Source organism: Odocoileus virginianus, chromosome 10 (assembly GCF_023699985.2).
Source record: "Odocoileus virginianus isolate 20LAN1187 ecotype Illinois chromosome 10, Ovbor_1.2, whole genome shotgun sequence".
Classification (NCBI taxonomy): Eukaryota; Metazoa; Chordata; class Mammalia; order Artiodactyla; family Cervidae; genus Odocoileus; species Odocoileus virginianus.
This window is the reverse complement of record NC_069683.1, coordinates 40,039,680-40,061,916: the sequence shown is the minus strand read 5'-3', so window position 1 is coordinate 40,061,916 and position 22,237 is coordinate 40,039,680. Positions and strand designations below refer to the sequence as shown.

Sequence of the window (22,237 nt, the reverse complement as noted above, 5' to 3'; positions counted from 1 at the left end):
TATGCATCAAGTGATGAATCAAGGCATGATCGAGGAGGTGATATTTAATGTAGGTACTGCAGAATAGGAGTGTTTTTCATAGGCATCAAGAAGTGGGGAGACTCTAAAGTTAGGAAGATGTCATGATCAAAGGTGTGGAAGTGAAAAAGTACAAGACATGTACAGAAGAGTGAGTTATGTTTGGTAAATTCATTTAAAAAGAATGAACAGTTTCAGGTAGCAAAAATAGTGGGAGATGAATAACTAGGGTCAGATTATCAAGGGCCCTTAGAACCAACTTGAGTATATCCTTATTTTAAATTGATCTCTTATGGATTGTCAATGCATAAATAAAATATACAGGAAGGGATATTTTATCAGTAAAGACTTATTTTGTAATTTTGTTTTATAACATTAAATATAAAGTCAACTAACCAGACAATGAAGCTGCTTTGATGAGCATGAAACTGAAATTGGGGCTTGCTCATCTTAGATGGGAGTTGTGTTTAATGACCTTGAGTTTCTACTTTTGCTATTCTTGTTCAGTCAGTGGTATCCGACTCTTTGTGACCCCTGGACTGCAGCACGCCAGGCTTCCCTGTCCTTCACTATTTCCCAGAGTTTGCTCCAAGTCATGTCCATTGAATCAATGATGCCATCCAGCCATCTCATCCTCTGTCACCCCCTTCTCCTCCTGCCTTCAATCTTTCCCAGCATCAGGGTCTCTTTCAATGAGTCGGCTCTTCTCAGGTGGCTAAAGTATTGGAGCTTCAGACATTGATTGCATCATGTTCAGGAAAGTCTAATTCAGATAGCAAAATAATTGTAAATAGCAGTCCTATAGTATTTTATCTTAACATTGTTGCATATCTTTCAATAAAGCAAGAGGCTTATTTCAAGATTTGCATAATAAATGTTTTACTCAAGTAATACGAGGTAATGCATTGGTGTTTTCCAGTGCATTAAAATTGTATACCCTGCAGTGGTAAAGAATCCACCTGCCAATGCAGGAAATGCAGGTTCAGTTTGGTCTCTGAGTCGGGAAGATCTCCTGGAGTAGGAAATAGCAACCCACTGCAGGATTCTTGCCTGCAGAAGTCCATGGACAGAGGAACTTGGTGGGCTATAGTCCATGAGGTAGCAAAGAGTTGGACATGATTGAGCATGTGCACATGCTGTGACAGTTTTTGTTATGGTTTTGTTTTTGTTCAGTATTTTTTAAAGTTACAACTGGCTTTTTAGAGAAAGCCAACTCAATTAGTATAAGCAAAAACAGGAATATATTGGCTTACATTATCAAGAATCACAGGAGCAGAATTTGGCTTTTCTTTTTTGGGATGTAACTATGCTAACATGATATAAAGATTTTATCTCCACTCTATCTTTTCCTAATATTTTTGGCATTATTCATTCTTATTGCAGACAGACTCCATGTACCAGGGAGAATGGCCATGACAATCCTAGGCCCACATGCTTATAACTTTCAACTTGAATAAAAGAGAGCCTTTCTGGATCGTTTCAGGAGAGAATTCTGACAGGGTCAAATTCCTCTGTGTCTGGGAAGAGCAGTAGGTTGCAAACAAGGCAGACTGCAAAGCACTGTGATTGACAACTTCATCGGGACAATATTGGCATTCAGAAATATAACCCAAAGAAATTCTATCAAAAGAAGGAGTGTAAGATACAATGGGTGCATAAAATTATTGTTTCCACAGTCCTATGAAGTTTTAAAAAAGCAGTTAAATATGTAATTGAAAGAGTGAAAATGAAATCAAACGTTTGTAGAACACAAAGAGCATCGTCCCGTGTTGCTTTTGAATACCTTAGTCTTGGCAGTGGAGTGATGGGAAAGTATCGGTCTGTGCACTTACTGCTGTGCACTGCGTACATGAAACAAACCGTAACCTGGAATGGGTTACTGTTTGAGTTCAACAGTATTTTTAAGCAGTATCTTAGCTATTCCTTAGTTGATGCTTTCAGGTAAAGAAAGCTCTTAGTTCAGACAAGGTAAGACATTATGGAAAATGCAGTATGGAGGAACAAGAAGACCAGCCTAATGGAGTATGTATGGGAGACATGGTTGTTGAACACTACTTTCACTGCAATACCATTTTTAGCATCCCTGTCTAAAGAACTAGAGTGCTTCACTCCACATCTGAAGAAATTAATAATAGACATAATTTTTTCTATTATTTTTATATTATTGAACATAATTATTTTTCCTACTATTTTCTATTACTATGCATCATAATAGAAAAAAACAATTTTCACCGGGATTTCCCTGGTGGCTCAGATGGTAAAGAATCTGCCTGCAGTGCAGAGGACCTGGATTTGATCCCTGGGTAGGGAAGATTCCCCTAGAGGAGGAAATAGCAATTCAGTATTCTTGCCTGGGAAATCCCATGGACAGAGGAGCCCGATGTGCTACAGTCCATAATGTCACGAAGAGTTGGACACGACTGAGTGACTAGCACACATATTATTATTTTTTTCTATCATTGAGAGCTGCTTCATAGAGACTATAAAACTGATGTCAAGTAATGATTTAAATAGTCATTTCAGTGAAACCAGCACTGAACTGGAGCCAGGACTCTGTCACCGACTGTTTGACTTTGGGCAAGGCGAGGTCAGGGAGGTGACTTCCATATCTTGACTCTGTTTCCTCATTTCTGAAATGGGGTTTTAGTCTTAGTGATCATTGAAGTCTCAGCTACAGCAGGAGGCTGTGAGCCTCTGATTCACCTGCTGGTTACCCCTCTTTTTCTATATTGGCATTGGTAGCAGTTGTACTTTGATATATGTGCAGGAAGAATTTGGTTTTCAATGATCCTTCTGATACTTTTAGGTGCTAAGCAGCTTTGGAAAGCAGATGAAAGAGATACCTCTTACCTGCACATGTAGAACAATGTGAGTTCCGTGAATGTATGTTAAGTGCCAGTTTTAAGTGGTCCCTATAAAACATTATCAGACTTTGGTAGATCAAAACAGTACAAAGAGAGAATATTGAAATTAATGTGATGATGTCTATATATGTATTTCTGGCAGCTCTTAAATGTGGGGCTTTCTCTCTGTTATAAACATGTCAAAATTGTGCATCTAAGAGTTCAAATGACATTTTCAATAGCTACCATTGACACACACATACCGAGACACTCACTGTATATTATCTAGTAAAGTGGTTGTAGAATTAACATTTTTCCTGGAAGGAATATATTTGATTTAATGACCAAATCATTTTAAAGCAGCACAACAGAATTTCACAGGAACTAAATCTATTTCTTCACACCGATCATGCGTGTTTTACTCAAGCATTGAGTCATTAGCATGTTTATAATGGTTCTAATTTAGCACAACATTTTCTGAATTTTATCCTTGAGTCATTTACAAATTGTTCATATTGAATAAACAAAGGAAACAGATTGCATTTTATACTTAGTAATTTATCTGAAAGAAGAGGGGAGGGTTAATTGTTTGAAAGTTTTGGTCTGTTTGGGGAAGTGAGCTTGCTTTTTCATTGCTAGGCATAAATGCCATTTCTCATCTTTTGGGGGATGGGGGGGGAGGCTATGGAGGAGTAAAATGAAAAATTAGGACCAGGACAAGATTGGCCACTCCCAGAGGGGAGTGTGGAGCAAAAGGGGAGCTGGCACGAGATTATCCGAAACAGTTGGTGCATTCCTTAATGATCAAGTGCTTGAGAAGTCCAGCTCTTCCTGGCAGAGCATCTGTGTTGATGTTTGTATCATTGCCCTGCTGTATGGGAAAGGCATGCTTTCTCTTGCTGCTTGGCTAAAAATAGGATGGAATATAGCATTGTATGAGATATTTTAAGATAGCAAAAACATTTAAGAGGTTAAAGGTTTGGCTTTTGGATCAAAAAAGATCAGTGATATAACTCTTGGTGTTCCTTGAAGACTGAATTTTATCTACAGTTTGTCAGTGATTCGAACTCTTGGTTAGGCAAGTTATTCTAGGTTCATTTGGTGCAGTCTGAGAAGCCCACTCTACTGTCTTTTCTGTCGGCTTCCCAGCATGAAGAGCAAGATTGAGAACAGCCTCTATTTATACCCCCTTGTTCGTATTTGGAAAATCAGTTGTTTCACTGGAGAGAGGGAGAGAAAGAGAAGGAGAGCACGCGCAGTCGATCAGGGAGTGTGCTCCTTACGTTACAGTGACTTCAAAATAAAACTGGCGCATTTTAGTGTCTAATTATTTTAGTGAGCTTGGAGGGTTTTAATTAAAATTTAAGAGTGCTCTTCAAGCTCTCCAAGCTCCAATTTTATCCCACTGTATTGTGGAGCACTTGTCACTGTGGAAAAATGTACAGTAACTGCCATGTGCATCTCTGTTTCCTAATGAAAAATATGAGATTGATGATCAGCAGGGATATAAATATATATTATCAAAATTAGCTGTAAACCAAGGTCAAGGATACTTTTGATAAGTTTTCACTGTTCTTTGGATACATAGAAAATTTATTGCCCTTGAAATTTATGATTCCTGTGGTAAAAATAAAAGGGATTGCTTTTAAAAAAGTTTAAAAAGCAGTAGGAAATCTGCACACAGGAGGAGCAGGCATTGTTGTTTCTCACTAAAGTATTTTAAAGTTATTTTCTATGTCATGTTTCTAATGTTTTAGCATTTCTAACTTTTAAGTATCACTTTGAGGTAAAAGGGATAATGATAAGTGTTTACTCACAGGTAAATTGTTTTAAAGTACAATAAAAAATTTTTCCCATTATCCTTTCCTGTTCCCTGTGATTTAGTTTTAGTGATGATTTCTTTATTTACTCTCTTAGACTGTTTGCTTAGAGTAAGAGTTAATAATACTACTGAAACTTTATTTAACTAGGAATAATTTAAAATTGTTCCTAAAATATCATTATTTAGATTAGGAAATAAATATCTTACATACTCTTATTTCAAATTTCTCTTGTGCTGTGAAATTAATTATTAGCATGATAAAACATTCCTGACTTACCTGGTTTGACACCTGGGTACTTAAGGAGCAGAAACATTGCTTTGCAATCCATTATGCTAGATATTTATAACATGTTAGTTCTGAATTATATCTTTCCTTTTTTCCTTAGAAAAAGTTTATTAAAATAGAAAAATTTAGGTTTGCAAAGGAAAAGGGAAAACAGCCATGTAGCTGAGAATTATATAGCATATCAAAACCCTTTACATTCTTGATTAAAAATAAATAAGAACTGAAGTTCAACTCTTAACTTTTGGTAGTGGTATTTTTCTCTTGTTATTTATAAAAATTTGACAAGATAAATATAATAAACTCTTGCATTTTATTAATTATGTATTGTTTTATGGACACTAATTCTTTCAAAGTAATAGGAATTAATTTTGGTATTTTTCACTTTTATGCTGAAGTGTTAGGTTTACATTCATTTTTAATATGTACATATTATGGTGACACATACTATAATATTGTGATACTATAATGTTGTAGTTTTTTATCTTAATTTCCAAAAGGTATTTTAATTAGCTGAATTAGTCTTCTCCTAATTAGTTGAAGACAACTCAGTCAAAATACTAAAATTTGAGTAGTCAAACTCAGATAATGAAATACACTGTATATTTTTTCATTGTTTTGAGGACTGTGGCACTGCCATAACTGTATTAGATGTTTACCAGTCAATCATGTAAAACATATTTTCCTGTGTAGAGTGGTCCAAGAATTCTGGGTGATGTTTAGTTCTTTTTTCCAGGATTCTTTGGAATCCTGCATGAGTACTGAATTCAAACATGGGCTTAATCTTTCCCTGTACATAATGCAAATTGGACTCCTTTACTTATTTTGACCTCTTTCATTTTTGCATTTGTGCATGGTCAGAAAGGGGCAAAGTCTGATCTGATGAACTGCCTCTGTAAAGCTAATGTCCTAGTAATATAGTTGAAGTATGTGGCACAAAGAGGATGAATACTTGATTTTTAATTTTTGTCCTTACCTGGATATTATTTTGAATGGCAAATTTGAAAATATAAATTTCATTTAATTTTATCTATTTTATATGTCCTCATTTCAAGTTAGAAACATCTTGGTAGAGGCAGTAGTATCCTCTGCCTATGTAGTGTTTAATAACAACCGGCATCTTCTGGACTTTCTTCTCTCCCCTTACTTGTTTTACATTACATTATGGAATGTGCTGAGAGCTTACTGTGTATGTATGCCCTTAGAGGGCTGACAAATAGATTTTAGGTGAGAAACCTGTTTTTCAAGAGACTTTCTCACAGTTTTGAATGTTGATAAAGTGGTATGTCCTGACTTTTATTGCCCTGCAGATAAAGACAATCAGTGATTGTTACTATTTTCATGAGCTGTAAATATAGACATGCAAAGACTGCTTTATTTTTTTCCTTTCAGTTTCTTCTACTGAAATGAGAATTTATATAGCTAGATTAACTCAGCATTATGGTGAGGATTAATTTTCTAATAGAAATGTGAATGTTTTTAATTTCTTAACCATTTAATTAATGACTAGCTCTTATATAAAGCTGTGTCTTCAAACATATTTGATAAATATTTGAAGTGTATGTTCATGTTGTCCATATAATTCTGTTTTCTCCTATGAAGTTTTAGCATTCTTTTCCTGGAGCTCTGAAAGATTTCAGGTCTATTAATAGAAATGAGAGACATATTTTAGCCTGTTTTACATTTAGTGTGTATCTAATCCTAGTTCATGAACTTGCTCTGAATTTTACTAGTAAATTTTACTAGTAAATTGCTCTGATCATTACTAGTAAATTGAGATTTTGTCTTGATCATTATAATATGTCAACTCAACTCAAAATTTTAACCAAACAAGTTATGCTTTAGCATTTATATCAGTGATTATCAGTTTAGTATGATGTTGTAATATATGTGAAAAAGTTTTTTTAAAAAGTAACAAAACTAAGTAGGAGAGGAAGTTGAAGACATTTTGTTGATTATTCTTATATATGACCTAATGTTATATCCAGATATTTAAACCTGATTTGAGGAAAAGTAATCTCTGATAGGCATGACTCTGAAGATTTCTTTCTTAACCCCCACACCTAACATTATCTTTTCTTTGATTTTATCCTAGAAACAAAATATGTACAGAACAATGTATACAACTTGTTTCTGAATTAAAATCCAAGAGAATATTTTGGAAATTAAATGCAAACTGAACATATACATATGCATAGAGACCCTATTGGCAGGTCACTCAGAAACCAATTTTTAATCACAGTGGTAGATCATTTGTTTAAGCCTAAGAAAATAATTAATAGGAAAGCCTGGAAGAAAAGGAGGAAAGGAAAGAAGGGAAGAAGTAAGGAAAGGAGCAAAGAGCTTTCACTTAATAGAATCAAGCTAACTTCTATTTAGAAAGAACTTTGGCTCCTGTGATAGCTAGTTCTTCATCAGCAGTTTCCCAACACACTGATCTGGATTCCATCCATTCCTTGATTGATTGATCATGTCATGGACAAATGTTAATTGTTTTCACCAATATGTTCTAACCATGCAGTGGTCTTCTCATCTCTTACCCAGGGGCTCACTGTCTTTGCCTAAGCTTATCAAGCTTCTGAAACCCTTTAGATCCATCTTAACCTTACTGTCATTCTGAAAAATTCAAGGAGGATTTAGAAGTTGGAGAAAAAAATGAAAGAGAAAATGCTAAAGAGATAGGTACTGATATGGGAGAGAAAAAACATTTGGAGTTGAAATAAGTATTTTAAATATAATTTTAAAAAGAGGTTATCAGAATTTTGACACTTGGAATGTTAAAGTATAATGGGAGTATGCTTTGCACAAGGATTGAGTATTTAAATCTGCTTTCCCTTTTGGAAACATGGCCTGTTTATTAAAATTTGAGACTTAAAAGATGCATGTAAGTAGTTATAAGCAGTAGCTCTAGTTTCAAATCTACCTGGTCAGAGAAAAAATAACTCATTGATAAAAATTTGCTAATTATTAGAACACTCTTAAATGTAAACTTCTCTAAACTTTATGAATCTTATAGAAACAAGTGTAATAACTTCCAAAATCTAGTATGCTGTTTAGAAATGCAGTAGGTCAAATAACGTTTAAATAAGGATCTTCTTGAAAAGATCATGCATCTCTTTTTACATAAAGGTTTTAACTGTTTTTGTTACTGGGGGACAGAGAATATCTTGACTTTATTTTCTTTGCATTTTACTCTAAGTGGGTATTTACAAAAGTTGCCATCTGTGTATTTCTTTTTTAAGGAACAAGGAGTTACAGGTTGATTATTCTCTTCTCACTTGAAAATTTGTCATTCTTCCTTGAACAGCACACAAATTTTGCTTGGACTTAAAAAAAATCACCTGAATTAAAAGGGATAATATCTAAACTTAAGCTTGTAGAAAAAAGCTCCTTGTTCTGTTCTATTAGTCTAAAGAAGTGATAAAGACTGGCTGAATATTAATTAGCTAAAATTATGATACCAAGATAAGATTATTGAGCATTGTTATTTTTTCTCCTGGAAATAGTGTAAATAACTTTCCAGCGAAAAAAATTTAGTTGTGGTATTTTATAATAGATAGAATAATATACTTGTCTATATCCTAGGGTTAAAGCAGCAACAACAAAAAAAATCTTTGATCATTTTTGAATGATAGAATTTCTCCATTAACTCCATAGACTTCTATATGTGTAATATTTTAATACTTATCTAAAACATGTATAATATTTTTTATTAATACTTACTTTTTTATTTTAATAGATTCCTCCTGCATGGAAAAACTACTTTCAAAAGATTGGAAGGAAAAAATGGAAAGGTTAAATACCAGTGAACTTCTCGGAGAAATTAAAGGTACAGTATACAAAATATCAAACATAGTAATGTAGAAATGTTATTTTGTACCACAATATATCTACTTATCTTCTGTACCCTAACATTAAATTCTTACCTCTAATATTTATTTATATTTGAGAGGGTAAATATATAGTGTGTTCCTGAACTTTTATTCTTTTGTAATGTTTATAGAATGAAAATTTTGCCTTGTTTTTTTAGTCTATAAACATATAACTTACAGAACAAACTACTTCATTAATTTCCTCCTTGGCACAGAAGGAAAACAGTAGCTTTAGCTGTGCTGTGCTTAGTCACTCAGTTGTGTCTGACTTTTTGCCTGCCAGACTCCTCTGTTTATTGGGGTTCTCCAGGCAAGAATATTGGAGTGGGTTGTCATACCCTCTTCCAGGGACCTTCCAGACCCAAGGATTGAACCAGGGTCTCCTGCATTGCAGGTGGATTTTTTACCAGCTGAGCTACCAAGGAAGCCCATAGTTTCCTTTGCTGAACAAAAGAGTATGAAAAAAGTGTTATGTCAAAAATGAACAAATTAAATAAGATGATTTTAGTTCTTCCTTTTGAAATTATTGTAGCTTAACTGATGGCATCTAGTCCCATCATTTCATGGCAAATAGATGGGGATACAGTGAAAACAGTGTCAGACTTTATTTTTCTGGGCTCCAAAATCACTGCAGATGGTGATTGCAGCCATGAAATTAAAAGATGCTTACTCCTTGGAAGGAAAGTTATGACCAACCTAGACAGCATATTGAAAAGCAGAGACATTACTTTGCCAACAAAGGTCCATCTAGTCAAGACTATGGTTTTTCCAGTAGTCATGTACGGATGTGAGAGTTGGACCATAAAGAAAGCTGAATGCCGAAGAATTGATGCTTTTGAACTGTGTTGTTGGAGAAGACTCTTGAGAGTCCCTTGGACTGCAAGAAGATCCAACCAGTCCATCCTAAAGGAGATCAGTTCTGGGTGTTCATTGGAAGGACTGATGTTGAAGCTGAAACTCCAATACTTTGGCCACCTCATTTGAAGAGTTGACTCATTTGAAAGACCCTGATGCTGGGAAAGATTGAGGGCAGGAGAAGGGGATGACAGAGGATGAGATGGACACCGACTCAATGGACATGAGTTTGGGTGAACTCCGGGAGTTGGTGATGGACAGGGAGGCCTGGCATGCTACAGTTCATGGGGTCGCAGAGTCAGACACAACTGAGCGACTGAACTGAACTGAATTGATGAATCCAAATCACTAATTTGAATTTTTTTCCTGGTCAAAAATGATCAGCTGTAGTAACTATAACAAGGAGTTTATAGAGTGTGCTATTTATATTTATTACTGGATTCTGAGGCCTGGTTCCCTGTTCAAATTCTGGCTCTGTCACTTACTAGATGAGTGACTTGGGGCAAGTCACTGAAGGTTTCAATGTTTTGAGTTCCTTGTATCTAAAGTGAGGATAGTAAAAGTACTTGGGTTTTCCAAGTGGTGCAGTGGTAAAGAATACACCTGCCAATGCAGGAGATGCTGGAGACGCAGGTTCAATCCTTGGATCAGAAAGATCCCCTCGTGGAGGAAATGACAACCTACTCCATTTTTCTTGCCTGGAAAATCCTATGGACGGTCTGGCGGTCTACAGTCCATGGGGTCACAAAGAGTCGGACACGACTGAGCCCACACAACAAAAGTACCTACCAAGGTTCATTAAGAGAATTAGTATATGTAAAGCTTTTAAAACTGCTTGCCCTTAAGAAAACCTTCACGAGGGAAAGTTGTGGTTGTTATTAACTGCCCATAGGATCTTAGGTTAATTAATCTCAAATAGATTTCACAGGACTTAAAATTTCATGATCTCATGAGAATGAGCATCCTTATTTTAAAGATAATTGATTGGCATTATTATTTTGAAACAAATTAAGAAGTGGGCAGTCCCAATCCATTGCAAAATTAAGCTGCCCTATCAGTTAAGCAGTTATGCTTTTTGCCCAGCTCCCTCTTGTTAAGTCCTTTATGGAGATGAAGTACTGTATCACTAGCTTTTGGTTTTGTGGATAGAATCTGTTGTCATTAATTACTTTTCTCAGTCATCCCTTACAGATAGTCATGGCTCTATCACTCTGTCACTTAAGCTGACAATTTGAGAACTTAATTACATTAGTTTTCTGAATTTATCAAATGACTTCAGGTGAATATCCCCATGGATAATTTCTCATTTAAGATGAACACTTGGTGATAACTATCTGATGAAAATTTTATTTTGAATTTATTACAGAATATTGCCTAGTATTCAGACATGTTATGTTCACCTCAAATGAAGAGAAAGGGTAGTAGTATCTTTTCCAAGGAATAATTAATAACATTCTATTAACTAAGGCAGTATCAAAATCAAGTGGAAAGTGGGTAGTATTTTGAATTTCACTGCTTCTGTTTTGAACTCATAAAGGCTACTTGCTATTTTGGAGAAAAAAAAGCAACTCAATTTATAACTGACGTGTAGAAAGTCATTAGTGACATATTCTTTATCCAGCTGCAATAACATGGTTTGTGCTACTTTGCACGTCATTCTCTGTTTTCTTCCCTTTCCAAAGTCATTGGTTTTATGACAGTGAGTACAGAAATGGTTTATGCAAAGGCAAGCTTTTGCCAGCGTGAATGATGGGGGTCTTGTTTTCTCTCAGTAAAGTGGAAGCTAACATTTTATTATGTTATGATTCAGCATCAAGTTTTTATGATTTGGGTTATCTTTCCAATCCCACTTTCTATATTTCTTTATTTTTGATTCAAAAATGCAAAAACTGTACTAGTTTTATGTACTCAAAATCTCAAAAGTGAAACATGCAAAATCAGGCTTTTCAAATTCTTTAACTTTTTGTTTTTAGGGATTCTGTTTGTAAAATGTGAACTTTCATTTGTGTGCTGCTCTGTTTTTATGGGCATAGAAGATAAGATTCTTACTAAATTTTTTATTTTTATTTACTCTACATCAGTGTCTGTTTTTACATCTTTATATTTTGTCAGCATAATCATATAAAAAGATTCCAAAAATATGATAAAAAAACAAAAAATATTTAGTTAAAGTAGTATTCAGGTAGTTTGATTGGGCCACTACTAAAACTCAACCCACACTTTTATTGTAGGTAAGATCAAGTCAGTTATTAGTCACCAAAATTAGTTCTAATTATTCAGAAAGTTTAGGGTGATTTAAATACCATCTCCAAGAAAAACATACCTGGGGAATTTCGTGATGTTTCAGTGCTTAGCCCTCCATGCCTCTGCTACAAGGGTGTCGAGTTCTATCCCTGTTTGGGGATCTCAGATCCCACATGCTATGTGGTGCAGCCACAAAATAAATTTAAAAACAAAAAGGAAAAGAAATGAAAAGCATACCACTATTGGTTTAGTGTATCTTAGCAATGTGTATTTATATATTTCATTATTTTTCCCTCTTTATAAAATTCATATGTGTTATAAAAAGGATATAAACACTCTTAAAGGAAAATATGATTGTCCTTTAATTCTACCTGTATTATAGTGTATATCCTTTCCATTTTAATGTGTGCATATGCCTTAGAATTATTTTCCCTTAAAATTAGAATCATCCTTTTATTATTCTTTTGTAATTTATTTTTCCCACTTAATGATATATTATGAATTTCCCTATGATTAGGTTGTCTTCTAAAATATTACTTTTATTTGCTGCAAATATGATACAAAGTGAGGTTCTTATAATTTAACTGAGACTGTTATTCAATATTTAAGGTTTTATTGTTTGTCATTATAAAGAAAACCTTGAATATGGTTAACTTTTTAGTATTTTCAGTGTTAATTAGTAATTATTTTTTTAAGATATAGATATATTCTGAAAAAGTGAAATTACCAGGTTGAAGAATGTGTTCTTTTTAGAAAGACTTTTAGTTCATATTTCCACATTGCCCTTCTAGATAGAATATAGGGTTCTGTGCTCTCACTGGCAAGTATTTCCTTGCCAACTATGATTATTTTAAACATTCCTTGCCAGTTTGATAGGGGAATGTAACATTGTTGCTGATATAATTTGAATTCATTTTATTTTAATTGATAATGAGAAGTTTTACCTAAATTCATTTGGATTAAATGTCTCTTCCTTTGTATATTGTCTGTTTATGTTGTTTGCCCATTTTTCCTTTAAAGGATTTGTTTAGTTCTTACGGTTTCATAAGACTCTTTAATGGTACTAGCCTTTCTTTGTCATATTTGTGTATTTTGTCATTTTCTTTACTTTGTGGTTTTGTCATCAAATCTTTCCTTCCCTGTTTTAATGCTTTTTTTTCCCCCCCTGTTTGGGGTTTGTTTAGAAAGATTTTTCCAATCTAAAATTATATTCTACTGTATTTTCTTCCAATTCTTTGACTATATTTTTATACACTTAACTGTTTCACTCCTCTTGGATATACTTTGATGGATAATTTCAGATTTTTTTCTCAAGTAGTTAACCAAATATCTCTGTATCATTTATTAAATAATCCATATTATCCCATCTGACTTGAAATAACATCTTTTATTACATATGGACTGCATATTTGCAGCTACTCTCATTTTTTGGCTCTATTCCATTTATCTTTCTATCTAAACTTTTAAAGTGTTAGGCTGTGTTAGTCACTGTGGCTTTATAGTGTTTTTGAACAGTATTGCGAGACCTCATTCAAAACTTTTCTTTAAGGTGCTTGTATACTTCTGTAAAATTTATCTTGGATTTAGAAGTTGCTAATTAAAGTTGCAAAGTGATTTTTTAAAAGATTATAAAACTATAGGGTAGCTAAAATCTTTTTAATGTTGAATCTTTCCATTCCAAATACTTATTCAATCAGTTCTTTTATGTCTCTGAACAATGTTTTGTTTCTTATATATAGATTCAGCACATTTCTTTTAATATTTCCTCTATAATATTTAATATTTTTATTTGTGAATGTTATATTTTTCATACTACTCTTTTTGTTACTATATTTAGGGATGATATTGAATTTTGCTGGCTCATTTTATAACTTCCCTTTCGTCAAGCTTGTTAGATTTAGTCATATTTCAGCTGATATGTTTTCTCCTCTTTTTTGGCAGTTATTTGTTCCTTTTTTTCGCCACTTCTTTTAATACACTGCCTAGAATGTCAAGACTAATATTAGGAAAGACAGGTAATAGCAAGTATTTTGTTTAGTTTTTAGTTTATGGAATTGTGTTTGTTTAATATTTCACCATTAAATATTATATTGACTATTGATTTAAGATATTTTTAACCATTAAAAATATTCTAGTTATACTTTATTAGGAGTTTCTATGATAAATTGCATTTTAGTTTATGGTATATCTTATTGGTTTTTGTTTCTCAAATTAACTGATGAAATAAACACTGAATAAATAAAAAAAAGAAAGAAAGAAACACGGATTAGTCATGGTATAGTCTTGTTTTAATGTACTTCATACTTTTATTTGCTTATACTACAGTTGTTATTTTTGCATCTGTATTTGTAAATGAGATTAGTTTGTGTTTTTTATTTATTTATTTTTCTTTATTTTTACTATCTTTGTTAAATTTTAGTACCAGAGTTGTGAAATTGAAAAGCTTATCCTCCTTTTCTATGGAAGATGGCTATGTAAAACTATTGAACAGATAACATCTTACTTAGTGAGAATCTGTATTTATATTCTTTGTGTGTCCTTTGCCCTAAAGTATTGTAGGCAGCATATTATAGGCTCTTTTCTTTTTTTTTTAGAATCTTATCTACCATGCTATATCTTTTGATTAGAGAATTTAGTGCAATGACATTTAAGGTAATTATTAATTTGTTTTGTTCAGTCACTAAGTCATATCTGACTTTCTACCACCCCATGGACTGCAGCATGCTAGGTTCTTCTGTCCTTCACTATATCCCAGAGTTGCTCAAATTCATGTCCACTGAGTAAGTGACGTCATCTAACCATCTCATCCTCTGCTGCCCTTCTCCTTTTGCCGTCAATCTTTCCCAGCATAGGATCTTTTCCAATGAGTAGACTCTTTGTATCAGGTCCTGAATACTCATTGGAAGGACTGATGTTGAAGTTGAAACTCCAATACTTTGGCCACCTGATGCGAAGAGCTGACTCATTTGAAAAGATCCTGATGCTGGGAAAGATTGAAAGCAGGAGGAGAAGGAGACGACAGAGGATGAGATGATTGGATGGCATCACCAACTCAATGGACATGAGTTTGAGTAAACTCTGGTAGTTGGTGATGGACAGGGAGGCCTGGCGTGCCGCGGCCCATGGGGTCACAAAGAGTCGAACAAGACTGAGTGACTGAACTGAACTTGCACCAGGTGGCCAAAGTATTGAGCTTCAGCATCAGTCCTTCCAATGAATATTCAGGGTTGATTTCCTTTAGAATTGACTGGTTTGGTCTCTTTGCAGACCAAGAGACTATCAAGAGTCTTCTTCAGCACAGTTTGAAAGTATCAGTTCTTTGGTGCTCAGCATTCTTTATGGTCCAACTTTCACATCCGAATCTGACTACTGGAAAACCCATAGCTTTTTCTATATAGACTTTTGTTGGCAAAGATCTGCTTTTTAATATGCTATCTAGGTTTGTCATGGCTTTTTTTTTTCCAAAGAGTAAGTGTCGTTTAATTTTGGGCTGCAGTTACCATCCACAGTGATTTTGGAGCCCAAGAAGATAAAATCTGTCACTGTTTCCACTTTTTCCTCATCTATTTGCCATGAGGTGATGGGGCCAGATGCCATGATCTTAGTTTTCTTGAATGTTGAGTTTTTAGTCAACTTTTTCACTCTCCTCTTTAACCTTCATCAAGAGGCTCTTTAGTCCCTCTTTGCTTTCTGCTGTTAGTGGTATCATCTTCATATTTGAGGTTGTTGATATGTCTCCCAACAATCTTGATTCCACCTTGAGTCATTCAGCCTGGCATTTCACATGATGTACTCTGCATCAGTTCAGTCGCTCAGTGACTCTTTGTGAGTCCACGGACTGCAGCATGCCAGGCTTCCCTGTCCTTCACTATCTTCCGTGGAAACTCACGTCCATTGAGTCCATGATGCCATCCAGCCATCTCATCCTCTGTCACCCGCTTCTCCTCCTGCCCTCAACCTTTCCCAGCATCATGGTCTTTTCCAGTGAGTCAGCTCATGTGGCCAATGTATTGGAGTTTCAGCTTCAGCATCAGTCCTTACATTGAATATTCAGGGTTGATTTCCTTTCAGATTGACTAGCTTGATCTCATTGCAGACCAAAGGACTCTCAAGAGTCTTCTCCAGCACCACAGTTTGAAAACGTCAATTCTTTGGCCCTCAGACTTCATGATCCAGTTCTCACAGCTATACACGACTACTGAATAAACCATAGCTTTTACTAAGGAGACGTTTGTTGGCAAAATGATGTCTCTGTTTTTTAATATGTTGCCTAAGTTTGTTGTAGTTTTTCTTCCAAGGAGCAAGCATTTTTTAATTTCATGGCTACACTCACTGATTTTAACCTTTGCTTCTTGACCTGCATACATGTTTCTCAGGAGACAGGTAAGATAGTCTGGTATTCCTATCTCTTTAAGAATTTTCCACAGTTTGTTGTGATCTACAGTCAAAGGCTTTAGTGTAGTCAATGAAGCAGAAGTAGATATTTTTTCTGGAATCCCATTGCTTTTCCTATGATCCAATATATGTTGGCAATTTGATCTCTGGTTCTTCTGCCTTTTCTAAATCCAACTTTACATTTGAAAGTTCTTGATTCATGTACTGTTGAAGCCTAGCTTGAAGGATTTGGGGCCTTCAATTCCTAGCAGGTAAAATGAGCACAATTATATGGTAGTTTGAACATTCTTTGGCATTGCCTTTCTTTGGGATTGGAATGAAAACTGACTTTTTCCAGTCCAGTGGCAACTGTTGAGTTTTCCAAATTCACTGACATATTGAGTGCAACATTGTAATAGCATCATCTTTTAGGATTTTAAATAGCTCAGCTGGAATTCTATCACCTCCACTAGCTTTATAGTAGTAATGTTTCCTTAGGTCCACTTGACTTCACATGTCTCCAGTATGTCTGGTTTTAAGTAAATGTTGTGGTTATCTGGGTCATTAAGACACTTTTTTGTATAGTTTTTCTCTGTTCTTGCCACCTCTTCTTAATCTCTTCTGCTTCTCTTAGGTCCTTTCCATTTCTGTCCATTATTGTGCATAACTTTGCTTGAAATGTAACCTTGGTATCTCCAGTTTTCTTGAAGAGATCTCTAGTCTTTCTCATTCTATTGTTTTCCTATCTTTCTTTGAATTGCTCACTTAAGAAGACTTTCTTATGTCTCCTTGCTATTCTCTGGAACTCTGCATTCAGTTGGGTATATCTCTTCCTTTCTCCTTTACCTTTCTTCTCTCAGCTATTTGTAAGGCTCAGACAACCACTTTGCCTTCTTGCATTTCTTTTCCTTGGTTTTGGTCACCACTTGCTGTACAATTTTATGAACCTCTGTCCATTGTTCTTAAGGCATTCTGTCTACCAAATCTAATCTCTTGAATCTATTTGTCACCTCCAGTGTATAGTCATAAGGGATTTGATTTAGATCATATCTAATAGGTCTAGTGGTTTTCCCTACTTTCTTCAATTTAAACCTGAATTTTGAAGGATACTGGAGTGGTTGACCATTCCTTTCTCTAAGGTATCTTCCTAACCCAAGGATTGAACCATGGTTTCCTACATTGCAGGTTAATTCTTCATCATCTGAGCTATCAGGGAAGCCCATATATACATACTCCGTCTTCTTTATCCATTACCTGTTAAAAGGACATTTAGGTTGTGTCCATATCTTGACTCTTGTAATTAAGGCTGCTATGAACATTGGGGTATATGTATCTTTTTGAATTAATGTTTTCACTTTCTTAGGATATATACCCAGGAGTAGAATTGCTGGATCATATAATAGTTGTGTTTTTTAGTTTTTTGAAGAACCTCCGTAATGTTTTCTAGAATGATTGTACCAATTTACATTCTTACCAACAGTGCACAAGGGTTTCTTTTTCTCCATATCCTTGCCAACTTTGTTATTTGTGTTCTTTTTGATGACAGGCATTCTGTCAGATGTGAGATGATACCTCATGATTTTGATTTGCATTTCTCTGGTGATTAGCAGTGGTGAGCATCTTTTCATGTGCCTGTTGACCATCTGTATATCCTCTTTGGAATCTGCCTGCAGTGTGGGAGACAGGGTTCAACCCTAGGTCAGGAAGATCCTTTGGAGAAGGGATTGGCAACCCACTCCAGTATTCTTGCCTGGAGAATTCCATTGACAGAGAAGTCTGGTGGGCTGCAGTCCATGGAGTTCCAGAGAGTTGGACATGACTGAGAGACTTACACTTTTGCGCCTTCTGCCCATTTTTTAATTGGATGATTGGTCTCTTTGATGTTGAGGTGCATCAGCTTTATGTATATTTTGAATATTAACTCATCAAATATTTGCTCCCATTCATTAGATTGTCTTTTCATGTTGTGTTGGTTTCCTTTGCTGTGCAAAACTTTCAAGTTTAAATTAGGTCTCATTTGTTTATTTTTGTTTTTTGATTCCTTTGCCTTAGGAGACAGACTCAAAATATATTGCTATAGTTTATGTCAAAGAATGTTTTTCCTGTTTTTTTCCTCTAGGAATTTTATGATTTCTGGGGCTTCTCTGGTAGCTCAGTCCATAAAGAGTTTGCTTGCATTGCAGGAGACCCAGGTTAGATCCCTGGGTTGGGAAGATCCCCTGGAGAAGGAAATGGCAACCCTCTCTAGTATTCTTGCCTGGGAAATCCCATGGATAGAGGAGCCTGGCAGGCTATAGTCCATAGGGTCACAAGAGTTGGATACAAATTAACGACTAAACCTATCTACCTTACATTTAAGTCTTTAATTCATTTTGAGTTTATTTTTTATATGGTATGAGAAAATGTTCTAATTTCACTGTTTTACATGTAGCTGTCCAGTTTTCCCAGCATTACTTATTGAAGAGACTGTCTTTTCTCTATTGTATAGTTTTGTATCCTACATCATAGATTAGTTAACTGTAAGTGTGTAAGTTTATTTCTGGACTCTATTCTATTCCATTGATCTATGTGTCTGTTTTTGAGCCTGTACTATATTGTTTTGGTTACTGTAGCTTTGTATTGTAGTTTGAAATTAGGGAGAGTAATATCTCCAGTTGTGTTCTTCTTTTGTAAGACTATTTTGTCTGTTGTATTTTGTATTTTTACACACATTTTAGAATTTTTTTAGTTCCGTGAAAAATACCATTTGAATTTGATAGGAATTCTATTAAATCTTTTGATTGTATGGATAGTATCATCATTTTAATAAAATTAATTTTTCCAAAAATGAACCTGAAATATCTGTCCATTTGACTATAATCTTTAATTTCTTTTATTAGTGTCTTATAGGTTTCCAAGTATATGTGTTTTATGTCTTAGATATGTTTCTTCCTAGGTAATTTATTCTTCCTGATGCAGTTATCAATGGGATTGTTTCCTTAATCTCTTTCTGCTAGCTGTTTTTAGTTTACAGAAATGCAACAGATTTCTGTGTATTAATTTTGTATCCATCAACTTTATGAAATTCACTGATGAGCCCTAGTAATTTTCTAGTGGATTTTCAATGCATACTATTTTCAACACATAGTATCATGAGCTTCCTAGGTGGTACTATTGGTAAAGAACCTGCCTGCCAGTGCAGGAGATATAAGTGATGTGGTTTTGATCCCTCAGTAAGGAAGATCTGCTGGAGGGGCTATGGCAATCCACTCCAGTATTCTTGCCTGGAGGATCCCATGGACAGAGGAGCCTGGCAGGCTGTAGTTCATAGGATCACAAAGAGTTGGACATGATTGAAGCCACTTAGCATGTATACACACATGTGTAGTATCATGTCATATATAAACAGTGACAGTTTTATTTCTTCTTTTCTAATTTGGGTTCCTTTTATTTTATTTATTTACTTATTTTTCTTTTCTGGTTAGCTAGAGCTAAGACTTTCCATACTATGTTGAATAAATGTGGCAAGAGTGGGCATCCTTCTCTTATTCCTAATCTCAGAAGAAATGCTTTCAGTTTTTCACTGTTAAGCGTGATGTTATCTGTGGGATGATCATTCAGTTCAGTTCAGTTGCTCAGTCGTTTCTGACTCTTTGCGACCCCATGAATCACAGCACGCCATCACCAACTCCCAGAGTTTACTCAAACTCATCACCATTGAGCTGGTGATGCCATCCTGCCATCTCATCCTCTGTCGTCCCGTTCTCCTCCTGCCCCCAATCCCTCCCAGCATCAGGGTCTTTTCCAGTGAGTCAACTCTTCACATGAGGTGGCCAAAGTATTGGAGTTACAGCTTCAACATCAGTCCTTCCAATGAACACCCAGAACTGATCTCCTTTAGGATGGACTGGTTGGATCTTCTTGCAGTCCAAGGGACTCTCAAGAGTCTTCTCCACCACCATAGTTCAAAAGCATCAATTTTTTGGTGCTCAGCTTTCTTCACAGTCCAACTCTCACATCCATACATGACCACTGGAAAAACCATAGTCTTGACTAGATGGACCTTTGTTGGCAAAGTAATGTCTCTGCTTTTTAATATGCTGTCTAGGTTGGTCATAACTTTCCTTCCAAGGAGTAAGCGTCTTTTAATTTCATGGCTGCAATCACCATCTACAGTGATTTTGGAGCCCACAAAATAAAGTCTGACACTGTTTCCACTGTTTCCCCATCTATTTCCCACGAGGTGATGGGACCAGATGCCATGATCTTAGTTTTCTGAATGTTGAGCTTTAAGCCAGCTTTTTCACTCTCCTCTTTCACTTTCATCAAGAGGCTCTTTAGTTCCTCTTCACTTTCTGCCATAAGGGTGGTGTCATCTGCATATCTGAGGTGATTGATATTTCTCCCAGCAATCTTGATTGCAGCTTGTGCTTCTTCCAGCCCAGCGTTTCTCATGATGTACTCTGCATATAAATTAAATAAGCAGGGTGACAATATACAGCCTTGACGTACTCCTTTTCCTATTTGGAACCAGTCTGTTATTCCATGTCCAGTTCTAAGTGTTGCTTCCTGACCTGCACATAGGTTTCTCAAGAGGCAAGTCAGGTGGTCTGGTAGTCCCATCTGTTTCAGAATTTCCCACAGTTTATTGTGATCCACACAGTCAAAGGCTTTGGCATAGTCAATAAAGCAAAAATAGATGTTTTCCTGGAACTCTCTTGCTTTTTCGATGACCCAGCGGATGTTAGCAATTTGATCTCTGGTTCCTCTACCTTTTCTAAAACCAGCTTGATGATCATATATGGTCCTTATTATGTTGAGGTATGTTCCTCACTTTCTGGAAAATTCAACATCAATTTTTTTAATCATACATGGATGTTGAATTTTTTGAAAACCTTTTCTGCATCTGTTGAGATGACCTTATAGTTTTTATTCTTCAATTTGTTAATGTGGTCTATCACACTGATTGATTTTCAGATGTCGAGCTGTGCTTGAATCCCTGGGATAAATCCACTTGATCATGGTGTATGATCCTTTTAATGTATTGTTGGATTTGGTTAGCTAATAATTTGTTTAGGGTTTTTGTATCTAGATTCATCAGTGATACTGACTTTTAATTTTCTTTTTTGTGTGTTATCTTTGCCTCAGTTTGGTATCAGGGTGATATTGGCCTCACAAAAGTGATTCTTCTGAAATTTTTTGAAATAACTTCAGAAGGATACATGCTAAGTGTTCTCTAAACATGTAGTAGAATTCACCTGTGATGCCATCTGGTCCTGGATTTTTGTTTATTGGGAGTGCTTTTTTAAAAAAAATTATTTATTCAATAACATTACTGGTAATTGGTCTGCTCATATTTCCTTTCTTCCTGGTTCAGTCTTGGGAGACTATACATTTCTGCAAATTTGTTGATTTTTTCTTGGTTGTCCTTTACTTGGCATATAGTTGTTCATAGTTGTCTCTTACGATCATTTGTATTCTTATGGTGTCTATTACAACCCTTCATTTTTCATTTCTGATTTTATTTATGTGTCCTTCTTTCTTTCTTTTTTCCTTTATGAGTCTAGTTAAAGGTTTATTGAATTTGCTTCTTTTCAAAGAACCAGCACTTAATTATTGCTTTGTCTCTATTTTATTTATTTCTGCTCTGATCATTATGATTTATTTCCTCTTACTAACTTTAAATTTTGTCTTTTCTTTTTTTGCTGGTTCCTTTAGGTCTAAAGTTAAGTTGTTTATTTGAGATTTTTCTTGTTTCCTGAAGTAAACTTCTATTGGCTATAAACTTCCTTCTTAAAACTCTTTTGCTGCATCACATGGAGTTTGAATTGTTGCTTTTTTTTTTCAAATTTGTCTCCCAGTACATTTTGATTTCTTCTTTTGAGTTCTTCAGTGATCAACTGGTTGTTTAGTAACACACTGTTTAGTTTCCACATGTTTTTAATTT

General features: G+C 35.1%; 1 protein-coding gene across 22 annotated transcripts in view; it reads left to right on the top strand.

The window, feature by feature from the left end:
- Positions 1 to 22,237, top strand: part of SOX6 (SRY-box transcription factor 6) — a 765,792-nt gene that overhangs the window by 476,696 nt on the left and 266,859 nt on the right. For all 22 annotated transcript variants that reach the window (XM_070473416.1, XM_020904495.2, XM_020904527.2 and 19 more), the window contains one exon: positions 8,706 to 8,795. In XM_070473416.1, coding sequence (XP_070329517.1) covers positions 8,706 to 8,795 — 90 coding nt within the window. The remainder of the gene's footprint in view (positions 1 to 8,705; positions 8,796 to 22,237) is intronic.